We start from the raw sequence: 14,433 nt of genomic DNA, 5'->3' as shown, positions 1-14,433 counted from the left end.
AGAATAATGGCTCCTCAAACACGTCCACGTCCTAATCCTCTGTCAATGTGTAATATCACATGACAGAGAGGGATTAGAGTTGCAGACGTAATTAAGTTTGCTAATCAGCTGACCTTAAAATGGGGAAGTTATACTGGATTATCTGGGTGGGTACAGTGTAATCACAAGGGCCTTTCAAAAAGAAGAGGGAGGCAGAGGAAGGGTTCAGAGTGATGAGAAGGGAGAAGAATTCAGCCTGCTATCCCTGGCTTTGAAGAGGAGAAAACTGAGCAATAGACAAGTTGTATAACTTGTTAAAGAGCACATAGCTAATAAGTGAAGGAGTTAGAGTTTCATCTGATTACTGTGTTTCCCCGGAAATAAGACCTAGCCGGACAATCAGCTCTATTCCGTCTTTTGGAGGAAAAATTAATATAGTCTTATTTTACTATAATATAAGACCAGGTCTTATATATATTAATATAATATAATATAATATAATATAATATAATATAATATAATATAAATAATATAATATAATAAATACCGGGTCTTATATTAATTTTTGCTCCAAAAGACGCATTAGAGCTGATGGTCCGGCCAGGTGTTATTTTTGGAGAAACAGGGTATTTATGGAATAGCTATAGGACAGTAGACACCAGGGGACAATAGAAATGATGATGAGACAATCCTTGCCCTCAAGAGGAAGAACGATTGTTACGGGACATGAGAATGGTGGCTAATCAGCAGGACCATCACAAGAACGATCAGCTTGGGAAGGTAGGAAACAGGGTCCCGTTCTTTTCTGTGACTAAAAAGAATAGTGTGTATATTGATCTGGATTGTGAGCTCATTTTCAGAAGGGCTTTATCTGTGGAATCATTTGCTGGTTTAAGGACACATCTCTCTAGAAAGGATTAGCATTTTCTTCTGCCTGGTTCACAAAGGTTAGACTAAGCAGATCTACTCTTTTGGTCACTTTTTGGCTGGAGGGGACTGACAGTGCGTATTCAAACCCCAAACCTACATAAGACACCTGTCCAGAGTTATGAATCCCTAGAAGACCTTTGTTTTTCCTCTCTCAAAACCAAGACAGACATTTTTCCTTGTGCTGATGGGAGAATGGTTTTGTAGCCCCTCAAGTTTCCCAGGTTTATGTGGGGATTTTGTTTCCAGTCCCCCGACTTAACCACCCCAAATGCAGAGATGTTAAAACCCAGGCTTCAAGGCTATGGGAACCCAGGGCAGACTCAGCTAATAGATTCCTCTTTATTTTTGAATCTTGTGGATTTGCCTTATTTGTTTGCATGCTCAGACACACTTTTATGTAAGTTATATTTTATCTAGTCTTTCTAGGTATTTTCTGGAAGAAGAGTTTTTGGGTTCCTCAGTCTGCCATGTTGTAGGCAGCAGGCTGCCATAATGTTGTTGAAAGCACATCCCTTGGGAGGGAATTTGTGTTTATTCTTCCATTTGCCCCAGAAGCATCACTATCACTGAAGCATTTCATGGAGATCCAAGTTTCTGTCTGGTATTTCTCCTGGTTGAAAAACTATTTTTAATATTTCTTATAGCACAGGTCTATTGGAAATTCTCTCAGTTTTTATCCAATTTTTTTTATGCAAGCATTTTGCCTTCATTTTTGAAAGATACGTTCTCTACAGTGTAGAATTCTGAGTTGACAGTAATACACACACGTGGTTTTTAGTACTTTAAAGCTATCACTTTCTGATCTTTGGCTTACGTTTTTCTCATGGGAAGTCTGTTATAACTCTTACCTTTGTTCCTCTGTATGTCTTTTTCTTGTGCTTCCTTCAAGATTTGGTCTTTATATTTGGTTTTTAGCAGTTTGAATATGATGTGTCTAGGTGTGGGTTTTGTTTTTTGTTTTAAGGAATTTATTTTGCTTTTGTTTAGTTTTGGTTTCAATCCTGCATGAAGTTCTCTGAATTTCCTGGATCTTCTTTATTTTTGGAAAATCTCAGCCATTAGTTCTTCAGATATTTCCCCTACTCCATCCTCTCTGTTTCCTCTGCTTGTAGGGAAGCTCTGTTTGCCACAGGTAAAACAATCTGCGCATGTCCAGTCTCCCGTGTGTGGTGGTGGCAATTGTCCATTTTTAGATTTCAGGCCACTTGTTATGCCTGCAACCTCAGCTCGCTGGTTGGTTGAAGAAAAGTTCTGATTTTGTTGTTTATCTGGATTTTTATTTTCATTGTTAGAGTAGAAGAGACACTTGCCAGCTTTCTTCATCCTAGGTGGAAGCAGGACTCTGAACCACTTTAGATAAATGAACCATCAAAAGCAGTGGAAAAGTTCTTTTGAAAATCAGTGTCTCCTGGTGTTGTCCCTAAGTGCTTAAGCAGCCTTTGTTTGTCATCTTATGGTGAGGCTCATGTATTTGGATTGAAGAAGAAGGAAGCAGATTGTTCAACTGGTTCACCATCATTTAGAAAAAACCCCAAAAAACACCACAATCTTTTTTGATTTAAAATAAGGCCTTGTGCTTATAAACCACCATCTTTATAATACACATTAAAAATTTCCTGTTACATTGGTATTTTTCCAATGAAAAATAGAATCTACCTAAAGTGGAAAACCAATTGCAGGCAGCATATCTTCCTGGACTGTTTGGCTAAAAGTTAAAAACTACACATAAATGGCAATGTCTTTCCATATTACCTTCCTGTAAGGTGAAACAGGAAGGTAATAGTGTGAAGTTGCAGGAAAAGATCTTAAACTTTTTTGTCCATATAACTATGAATGTGAATTATTTCCTCCTCACACAGAAACATTTCTAAGGTAAAATGGTGAGCCAATTCAAGGACTAGCCAGGAATCATAAAGACATTAAAAAAGTTAGTCCAACATTCCCATTTTACAGATGAAGGAAAGCAGCTCTGAGAAGGGAAATGATTTATCTAAATTCCCCATAAGTTAATAGCAAAACCTGGATTAAAACAAACATGGGCCAGTTCTGGGCTTGTTTACTCTCAGATCTAATCCTCGCTTTTCTCCTGCTCTGCTCAGTATCCTTATGGGGCTGTATTAGCCCCCTTGGCCTCCTGGGTCAGCTGGATTCTAACTGTATTCTACCAGTGGGTGGCACTAGAAGGAGATTGGAAGGTAGGAAGAAACCAGGGTATTTCTTCTCCCTTTCTGATTTAGGCAGAGTACCTAGCCAGTGGCTGCATTTTCTCTATGGCTCTAGCTCCTGTTAGACAGGCCTGCCATGGTTCCAACTTCTGCCAGGTACCCAGGATCTGGTGACACTTTCTCCTTTCCTTTTGTCTCCAGCGCAGGGTGGATATGGCTTACTGCTGTTACTAATCCCTGAGCTATCTCACTGTCACTGTCTTAAATTGGGCTTCTCAACTCCCATCTTCTGTGTGTCCAAGTCTGTCAATTAAATTCCCTGTTTGCAAATATTTTCGTTTTCCTGTTTAGGCTCTGCATGAAATAGTCGTTTTATGTTCTTTCCACAAAATGCTTGTTTTTCCAACCATGCTGTCAATTCTGTGAGCTACCTCAAATCCTTCCAGTAAATCCCTTTTCTGTTGAAGTTAGCCAGAGTTGGTTTGTGTTGGTACAACTGAGAACCCTGATGGCTACCAGGAGAAAGGATGCAGTTGAATTTGTGGTCACATTGTGTTGAGTCAGAATCTCTAGGGAGATCCATTGACAAGTATCCATTCTCAAAAATACAGAGGTGATTGTCTTGCCCAGACAGGGTTGGAGATCACACTTTTAGTTAATATGATTGTGACTAGACATGACAGAGCAGTGGACATAGTTTGAGAATTTGGAGTCCAAAGCCCAGCGACTACTCTTGGTCTTGGTGCTTTTAGAGTCAGTATACAGTGAGAAACAATATCTCACAAGAAATTGTTTAGAAAACAGATAATATTCTTTTCATTGAAATAATGATGTAATTAATGGTTACGTTTATAAATGGTTAGGTTCATATACATTATAAAAAAAATAAAACTTTCTTTACATGTCTATTGCTGCCATTATTAGGTTGGTGCAAAAGTAATTGCGGGTTAAAAGGTTGAAAGTAATTGTGGCTTAAAAGGTTGAAAATAATTGCAAAAACCACAATTACTTTTGCATCAACCTAATAGAATGTGAGCTTTTCAAGTGCAAGGATTGTATCTAACTCTTTTTATTTGTATGTCCCCAGAACCTAGCAAAGTGTCTAGAATAAATAAGTGCTCAATAAATGTTTATAGGATACCTAACCAATAATATATTACAAAGGCAAAGCTACAACTATAAACCTCTACAATAATTTAAAATAAACATGCTCCAAGTACTATAAAATAAGCATAGTGTTTTTTTTACACTAATAAAAGGAGCTGCAATGTCTATAAAATACACAGGGAACATAAATGATTACTCTTCAACTTTATTACAGATTTGACCTAAAATTCTGGTGGATACCAGAATAACTTTGACTATTAAAGTAGGATTAATTTCAGAAGGTGAAATAGAAGGATTAAGAAGCAATTTCAAAATCTCAAGTTAGGAATCAGTTAATAAGAAAGCCTATCTGAAGAAAAAATACTATTCAATATTTAACATAATAAAAACAATATTTAGTCTTCTGCTAAAATACTGAATCACTTTTGGATAGAATAATTTTAGTTCTTAAGAGCAGTTCATAGGGGATTGAACAAAAGCCTTTCAAAATCTTTCTCGTGGATCATGATTTTTCACAAACCCAAGTTCCCTCCCTAATCAAGTATTCGGTATTATGAGGATGTGATATCAAAACCAAACACTTTGGTAGGCAGAGCCAGCCTTATACCCTTGAGGAAGAACACCTTTTATCTCTTTGTAAGAGCATTTTCCGATACTTGATATTTTCTAGCCGGTTCAGCCTATCTGCCTTTAGTAAAATGAAGTATAAAATCAAATTGCAATATTTAAGCACAAGAACTTAACATACTTTACCCAATTAACATCTGATTTATTGAGAGAGCGTAGGCAGCTCTAAATAGCAATGGCTATTCCAGGTGATTTTCTACTTCCTGAAGAAATTTAGTGCAACATAAACCCAACCATTAGCACAACAGGAAAGTATCTGTTACCTCTGTATGGAATTCTAGAGGTCCTAGAGAAGGGTCATTTTTTCCCATAGAAAATTAGCTTAGGTTCAGCAATGTAATGCTATCTAATTCACTTCAAAATTGTTCTTTTGCTACCAAGTAATATTTGAAAAGAAAATGAAAGCAATTTCATTTCAGTGTAGGAAGAAAAATATTAGGAACTAGGGAGGCAAAGAAGAAAAAAAGAATAGATTATGTTGTTCCCAAAGCCAGGAAACTGGGCCAGTTCTCAACTCTTCAGGTTCTTACTGAGGTCATCAGGAAGGAAAGGACTTTTGAGACCATGAGACTCCACTTCATCTCCCATGAAGCAGAGATTCTTGAGACACTGAAAGTCCTTCTCTTCTGTTCCACCCAGATGTTATAAAGATTAATTAATGGTTACAGGTACTTTTATTTCCTTCTAAAAGTTTATTGTAATTCAGTTTGCCAACTTCTTCTGAGAGGCCTCTGTGAGTAAAGAACTATGCATGGTGTAGTGAGAGACAGAACAGTGAGTGTAACGGTGGCTCCCACCTTCAGGGATAGACAGAAAGAACTTGAACTTGAAGGCAGGTTTCCATCCCAGCTCCACCATGACCTGGTTGAGTAACTTTGGGACAGTCACCTGCACTTTTGGGACATCTGTTTTGTCATGTCTAAAATGCAAATAACCTTCCTCAAGTTTTTCTTTTTTCTTTTTTAAGGACTAAAGGAATTGACGTATGTATAGTGCCCAGTGTAGCACCCAGCATAGAGTATGTGCTCCTGAAATTTTGTTTGCTTTCCCTTTCCTTTCACCTCAAGAATCTCTAGCTATTGAGAGAGGCAGGCATGAAAACTAACTATAGTACAAGGTGAACTGTGAAGTAAGTGAAAAAGAAAGTGATAGCCTCTGAGAGGAAGGAGACATTATTAATGAGGGAAAATCAGGGAAGGTTGTATTTAAGGGTTGATTTTGAGTCGGGGTTGTGATAAGTGACTTTGGAAGGAGTGTGACATGTGGAAAATGGTGAATATTCCTCTGTGACCCCAGCAGTTCTGGAATGTCTATGTGGGGGGGACACAGTCTGGTTGGAAGGGAGAGGAGGTACGGTGCCCGGGGAGGTTATGGGTGAAGAGACTAAAGCCATGACATCCCATCCCATCAACCCTGACTTGGAATGTGACAGGTGTATAGGATATTTGGACAGATGTATGTGTTTACTGAGAGTGCAAAAAGTGTTCCGGAGCAGATTATGTGGGACCTCGAATGCCTTGGACTTTGACCTTTATTACATAGATTATGAAGACCGCTGCAGGTGTTTGAACAGGAGATGGCTGTGTTATGACCTGTGTGTGTGTTTTACAAAATCTCTAGAGCAGTGTGAAGGATTGAGAGGAGAATTATAAAAACTTAAACTCCTCTAAACACCCAAGATCATCCCCTGGAGCACCTTCCATCTAGGGGCTGCCAGTGAGGGGGAGGTAACAATAGCAACAGCAGAAATAATAACGAACACTTGTTTAGTACTTTCTATGTGCCAGGCGGTGTTCTAAGCACTTAACCTACTCGTATATCAGCTTCATTAGTCCTCATGACAACCTATGAGGTAGGTGCTGTCATTACCTTCATTTTACAGATAAGGAGACTGAAGTTTCAATGATTTGCCCAAGTTCATGGCTGAGCTGGGTTTTAAACTCATTCAGTTGACTCCAGACTAGTAACCACTACCCCATAATGCCTCTACAGCAATTCCTAGGGTTCATTGGAGGTTTGGTGCTGTAAGTGTTAGAAAAGAACAAAGGATAGGAAAAATAGAAGTGAAAGGAGAGGGAAATCCAAACAGAGAGCACCAGAGTAAGTAAACAATCGCCTGTGATGGGAAGCACTAGGGGTCCTGCAATAATAATCTCAGGTACCACCAAGTGCTACCTTTGCCATAAGCTCTGTACCCTCATAGAAGAAAGCTTAGGTTTCCTGAAATTAAATTCATTATCTAGGAGAAGATTTAAGGAGTGAACACTCTAAAAATGGTTGTGATATAATGAAATAATCAGAAACAGCTTAGTCTGCCAGATACGTTGTCTTTGAAAAATTAGCAATTTGAAGAAATGACGTGGACCATGAAAATAATTAAATGGGCTGGGGTTCCTATTTCAAAGGAAAACTCTGTAAATTATTTAAGACACATTCATGATCAGATTTAGCTTCTCTCTGACTACCTCCTTCCAGAGCAATTAAAGGAAACTATTTCCTGTTTCCAAATCCACCCGACCTTCCCATAGTGTCTAGATGCCCCAATTCTATTTTCAAGACACAGAACTTGTCCCCAGTTTGCTTTTCCAAATGCTTTCCACCCATCTCCATCTTACCCTCATTCAGGAGGCTGACCTGTACGGCACAGGTCCTGTGCCTTTGGCTTCCCTCTGGGTCCATTGAGTTAAGCCAATGGGAGTCCCAGCAGGCAATCAGACAGGAGAATGTGAGGTCAGGACATTTTTCTCCCTAGTGTCTTTCCTGTGAGGCCACTTGGGCTGGCTGTCTCTCTTGACTGAAGTGCCCGGCTCCTCATAAGTTAGCATTCTCTTAGAACTCTCGTGGGTTTCAAAACCACTCCTCCCTTGGCTCTAGAGGTGGTAACAGCTCTACTGTTAATACATACGCTTGAGTGTTTGAGTCTTCTCTTGTAGTTCCCCTATGCCCTCCCCCCCTCCTTTTAAACAGATACTTTGTAAAACTGCCCTCCAATTATCCTTATGTGATTGTGTGATCACTTTACTTTTGGGACTCTGATACATTTTTCCATCATGAAGCCCTCTCTTCTCTGCATGCTCACAAAACTTGATTTTCATCCCTTTGAAGGCACTGTTCTTTTGTAGATTACAGTATTTGCCTAGATATTGTAAGTCTGCCCCTTACTGGAATCAATGAATGTTAAAAGAATGGCTGATTGGCATGGACACAAACAAGAATATTATTACATCATTTAAATTTCTCTTCAACTTGCTGATATATTAATGTTATTTTAACATGACAACTGAAGTTCTTTCACATTAGGGCAAAAAGTCTGCTTTACTATTGTATCACTGAATTATAGTGTCGGGTCTGAGCTGTCTGCAGATCTAGAACTCATGCATCCTCTCCTCCACCCCTCGCACTAGTCAAGAATGTGTTCTGATGGTGTGTCTCATGTGTGTTGCAGGCCTTTCTCTGTAGAGCCGTCTGTTGGAACTCTTAGTGTGGGAGAGTCCATGCAACTGGAAGTGGATTTTGAGCCACAGACTGTGGGAAATCACAGCAAAAGGCTTATTGTGTGTTACGACACAGGTATGCATTATTCTTTGTTAAAAGTTCTACATGTTAAGAAAGGTCAGATGGAAAATATGATGAAATAAAATAGGAAGTGGTAATTTTGGCTGCCTTAGAGTAAGCTAATATCCACAAGGTAAAGAACAAAAGAATGAATGCCTCCAACAGAAGTAATGTTAAGGCAAATATAAATCCCACCTGACTGGTTTCTCCAATGCTTGAAAGCCTGAGAAATACACAGCTCAGGGAGGAACATATACCCAGATGTCACACTAGTAGATTGAGGTTATTTATAAATAAATGGAACTTGAAGGTAACTTAACACCCCATGTGTTTTCCATTTGATTTGTTGCTGCATTTGTCTAACATTTTGAAAATGTAAACCCCAGTTCACAATAGTCTTGTGTGTGCCCACTAGTCTATGAGTATGTATCATCCAGTTACTTGAATTGTTAGAATGTGCCAATATCTTACTTAACATTTTACTTAAATATAGGACTGTGACTTGCCACTAGCATTTTCTTGAAAATTATACATTTTCATGATTGCATAATCATGAAAATTATACATTGTTTTTGCAAGTATTTAATTGATGGTCATGTATACTCCATGTACATCATACAAGTCTCCAAAGTTGGTTTTCAAATTAATATTTTACCACTGTCATATTTCGTAATTTTTCTCATTTCCTTCTCACTTTTTTTTACCCATTTCATGTTGATCTACCCTGATTCTCTGCCTCAGAAGGGCATTGGAGGGAGAAAACAGAAGTGCACAGCCAGGGAAATAGCAACAAATGACAGCTCAGAGTTGCTGGTTTTGTGAATGTGTATCTGAACAGGATAATTCAAGCCTTTGCCTAAGGACACGTGGTTAAGTGATCATGGCTCCACACTGCGCTCACAGAATGACAACACATAACCAGTGGCACAATCTATATTTCTTTTCTGTTAGTGTTAGCCATATTTCACTGGCTGCAAGCAAGAGAAACTGAACCTGAACTAGCTTAAGCAAGGGGGGGAAGTTTTGACCCACGTAACCCAACAGTGGAAGGTTAAAAGCACAGCTTATAATACATCAGGGATGTCGATTTTTCCAAAGTAGTGGTGCCATTTTACACTCCCACCAACAAAGCGTGAGAGTTCCAGTTGCTGCACGTCCTCACCAACGCATAGTGTCTTTGTTTACTTTAGACATACTCATGCTATAAAGTGATGTCTTCTAGTGGTTTTAATTTTCATTTCTCTAATGATTAATGATGTTGAGCACCTTTTCGTGTGCTTACTAGCCATTCATATATCTTTTTAAATGAAGTGTCTGTTCAAGACTTGTTCATTTTTTCAGTTGTTTTTCCTTTTGTTATTAATTTGTAAGAGTACTTTATAACTCGATGTTCTCAATACTAATCATTTGTCAGATATATGTATTGTAAATATTTTCTTTCAGTCTTTAGCTTGCCTTTTCGTTTCCTTAGTGATACATTTTGACGAGCAGAAATTTTTAAATTTGATGAAAGTCACATTATCAATTTTTTTCTTATGATTAATGATTTTTGCCTTCTTGTTAAGAAATATTTGCTTTCTTCAAGATCATGAACTTATTCTCCTATATTTACTTTTAGAAGTGTAATAGTTTTAGCTTCTAGGTTAATTAACAATTGATCTTTGATTTCACTTTTGAGTATGTGTGAAGTAGGGATCCTGTTTCTTTTTTTTCCTCATATGGATTATTGGCTCTTCATTTTATTGTTGTGTTTGGAATTCCAATTACTCTATTACTCAATCTATTACTACTCTATTATTTGTTCCTTTTAACCTTTATTTTATGTATTCCATTCTTTGTCTCTATAGACTTCTCTTGATACTTTCTTCTCATTCATTCAATAATTTCCTCTTCAGTGAAGTCTCATCTGAGTTTTAATTTTTCAATTATAATTATTTTCATTTCAGAAATTTTATTTGATTCTTATTAAATCAAATTGCTCTCTACTCTTTTATTTTTCAAGTTTTCCTTTTATTTCTTAAATATATTAAACATAGTTATTTATATCTTGTCTCTGATAATTCAAATATATTAAGTCTGCTTATTTATTTAGTTTCCTGTTTATTGTTTCTGACAGTTTTCAACCATGGTATCTGTAGAGGAGGAAAAATATCTTTTTCCTATACCCTTCTAAGTTTTTGGCTGGGCCCTTGTAACAAAAGACAGACTAATAAGAGAAAAACATACACATTTATTTAATGTAACTTTTATGTGACATGGAGCCTTCATAAGGAAATGATGGCCTGAAGAAGTCATTTGGAAATTTTCTTGTTTTATTTATTTTTTTATTGATTTCTAGCTGAGTTCCACCAGTGATTGAAAACAAATTCTATATGAATTCTGTTCTTGAAATTAGTTGAGACTTACATTATGGCCCAGAATGTGTTCCATTTTGGTAAATGAGCCCTGTGCATTTGAAAAGTGAACAAGTTCCATAAAGATCAATTAAGTCAAGTCTGTTAATCATGTTGTACAGTCTACATCTCTACTGATTTTTTCCTCCTTTTATTAGTTATTGGAAGATATTATTAAAATCTACAACTATGAGTACAGATTTGTTATTTCTCTTTTGTGCTATCAATTTTCATTTTACATATTTTGAGACTACAATACTTGGTGTGTACACATTTAGAATTATTATAACTTCCTGTTGAGTTAATCATCTTATCATTATGAAATGTCTTTTAATTGTTAGTAAGATTTCTGACATTAAAATCTACTTGATCTGGTATTTGTATAGTACAGCAGCTTTCTTTTGATTGGTGTGTGGATAATATATTCTGTTCATCCTTTTCCTTTGGACTTTTCTGTGTCCTCATATGTCAAGTGTGACATTTGGAAGCATCACCAGGTTGTTGTTTTTTAATCCAGTCTGAGAACCTTCGTCTTTTAATTGTACTATTCAGTCCTTTCATGTTGAATGCAATTATTGATATATTTGGGTTTGAACCTTCTGTTAGACTGTGAAGTAATTGTTACCATTATGGGGAAATTGTTAGCTGAATTTCAACAAAATCCTTTATGGTATTTGTGCTAATAGTGGATGAAAGCAGAAAAAAAAAACGAGTGCTAATAAACTCAGTCAGTTTCTTACATTTCTTCCATCTGGTTCTCCATGTCTTTGGTATCATTTTTGTTTGTAATGTGTTGTGTTTGTTTATGTTTTATGTCAGCCCCTAAAAATAAGTATTGGAAAAAATGTGGCCTTAGAGTTACCTTTGAGTCACTGTATCACAAGGTTTTGAACCAAGAGTTTAAAAAAGAATGAAGCATGATCATTCTTTTTGCTCTCCCTAAAATAATTAATTGTTGAAAAATATATTAAATTATCTTTCAAATATTGTTTATCTTTATCTCATCCTTTTAAATATTTTAGGTTGTATTTTTAATACATTTGACATATGAGTACTCTAGTATATGTGTATAATTTACAAACAAACACATCTACATATATTGGAGGTATATTGTCAAAAATTTTTATTTGGTTGAATTTCATTAGTGGAAAACAGTAATGACTGCCTAAACACACTTAATCATGCAGCCTTTTCAAGCAGCCATGATCATTAGCTTCTCATCTCCCTAAATAAGCATCTGATTGAACTTTCTGCAGCTGTTTGAAGTATTAATTGATTTAAGGAGGGAAATTGATTTAAGTATGGGTTTTTCTTCATACTTCCTCAAACAGTGTTCTAGAAGGAGGAGCATTGCTACTCCTCTGCGGGAAATACTCAATCACATTTCTAACAGTTGTTTTTATTCCCTTCAGTTGCTAGTCCTCCCCTGGATATATTCTTGGTTACATGCAACCAGGAGATTTTGCTTTTTTCTACAGAACCAGTGTTCTACCAATTAAGGATACTGAGTGTAAATTTCACCAATATCTAATATTTTACTTGTTAACATTTTTCTGAACCAGATCTCTTCCCGTGTGTCCTTCTGTAGTGAAATCAAGTTTGTTTAGGCAATTGATTTGACCCTAGAAATGATTTAGTTACCTTTTCAGTTAATCTGAAACTGTGAAAGAACCACAGTGATTTTATACCTTTGACAAGCAAATCCCTCCAGAAGAGATTAAAAAATACAATTGCTCAAGACTACATTGGTAACAACCAAGCCAAACAAAAATCAAAATAAAACAGATAATGAATAAACTAGTTTTATCATCTCAATAAAACTGAGAAGTAAAAATATTTGACTATTAAGGCTCAAACAGATGGTTTAATTGCTTAAGTTTTGGACTTTTCAACTGGGTATTGAGAAACGTTACATAATCTAAGGGTTCAGAGAGATATTAGTATTCAGAACAGGCTTTAAAAAGATAGACTGAATTGCCCCCCACAATTCATGTGTTGAAAGTTCTAACCTTCAATATGACTGCATTTGAAGATAGTGTCTCTAAGGAGGTAATTAAAGTTAAATGAGGTCATAAGGTTGGGATCCTAATCCAATAGGACCCGTGTCTTTTTAAGAAGAGGTAGATCAGAAGTAGGCCTGCACAGAGAAAGGCCATCTGAGGTCACAGCAGGAAGGCAGCTGTCTGCAAGCCAAGCATGGAGGTCTCAGCAAAAATCAACACTGCTGGCACCTCGATCTTGGATTTCCAGCCTCCAGAACTGTGAGAAAATAAATTTCTGTTGTTTAAGCTAAAAATAAAAAAGAACAAATGAGAGAGGCATGGTTGTTGAACCGTTGGTTACTTGAATGAGCACTAGAAGTAAGAGCATAGCAGTTTTTTTCTTCAGTGCCTGGTGAGGTTGCTGTCATCTTAGAGGTGACATTAGCCACTGGCATAATCAGGCTATAGAGCTAATGCTCTTATTCAGCATTTTTAAAAGTATTGTGTCTCTAACTGAAGAGGAGATATTTCAATTCAGGAGTCAGAAGTTGGCAAGTAGTCTTTTTCCCTAAAGGTGTGGTGATGTATTATTATTAAATATACAAGCAATCATAATTTAGCACTTCAAAGGGCAGCTTCATGGTCATTTATCTATTTTGCTCTGATTAACCATAAACAAATTCTTTTCCTCCCAAAAGCCAAACAAGGAATACCAAAATATAATATAGTAAGTAATTGAGTGTGATATGATAGCTTGAAGCTGCTAAATAATACATATCTGAGTACACCTACACACACTTACCTGCATTACCTTTGTTTGAATTATGTGATTATTATTAATGTGTGTTGTTATAATTAGAAAATCTAACAAAACATAGTTATTATAAAAGAAGCAGACATTTTAACATGGCTTAGAGGCAATGTAAATATTCCTTGATCTAGTCTTCTTTTCCGTTTTTTATTCCATAGCTTAGGATAGGGAATAGCAGGAGTTAGGACACCTGAACGGTCAGGGATTGTTTAGGGAAGTGGAATGAGGTTTCCGTAAATTACACAGGAAGTAAAGACTCTCAAGTCCTTAGGTGTTAGAATTTAAAGGGACATTAGAGGACATCTCTTTAATTACCTTTATGGTAGAGATTAGTGAACTGAGGCCTAAAGACATTAAATACTAACTGTACACCTGAGTAAAGCTGGAACTTGAACCCAGGTCTTCAGCACCCTTTCTGAGGCCAGCACCCTTTTTATAATCCCACAATGCTTTTCATGCAAATTATAATACCAATTTTGGCATTGCCACTGATGTGCTGGGTGAGCTAAGTCAAGTCCCATAATTTGTTTCCTGGATCTTTCTGAAGAAGTTTGATTCACCAGTTCACTTGACTGGTGAATTTGACCCTGCTGTGACCCAGAGATGAGAAGCACTCACTCTATTCATCAACTTATTAGTTCCCCAGGGAATCTAGGGCTCCACTCATATATTTTATTTACTGTCCTCTGCTGTCTGAAAGTACTGAAACCACAGTATGAAATGTATTGTGTATATAGCTGGCTTCATATTTTTGGTAAAATTAGTTTTGTTCATATTTGTTTTTGCTAGATTGATAGTAGCAAAACTGGCAAGAGGTAATGAGACCTTCCACAAAATACATCTTTACTAGGACATAATAAATGACGGTGGCTAACCTCATCTAC

At 36.8% G+C, this 14,433-nt stretch overlaps 1 protein-coding gene across 8 annotated transcripts in view; it reads left to right on the top strand.

The window, feature by feature from the left end:
• The window catches only part of HYDIN (HYDIN axonemal central pair apparatus protein), a 288,791-nt gene that overhangs the window by 33,884 nt on the left and 240,474 nt on the right, over window positions 1-14,433 (top strand). For all 8 annotated transcript variants that reach the window (XR_012490131.1, XR_002139687.2, XM_074314603.1 and 5 more), the window contains exon 7: window positions 8,254-8,378. Coding sequence is in view for 6 of the 8 variants with exons in the window: in XM_074314603.1 (XP_074170704.1) it covers window positions 8,254-8,378 (125 nt within the window). In the remaining 2 variants the exon portion in view is untranslated. The remainder of the gene's footprint in view (window positions 1-8,253; window positions 8,379-14,433) is intronic.

Source organism: Rhinolophus sinicus, linkage group LG11 (genome assembly GCF_036562045.2).
Source record: "Rhinolophus sinicus isolate RSC01 linkage group LG11, ASM3656204v1, whole genome shotgun sequence".
Lineage (NCBI taxonomy): Eukaryota > Metazoa > Chordata > Mammalia > Chiroptera > Rhinolophidae > Rhinolophus > Rhinolophus sinicus.
Note: the sequence above shows the minus strand (reverse complement) of the source record. Positions and strands in the feature narration are given on the sequence as shown.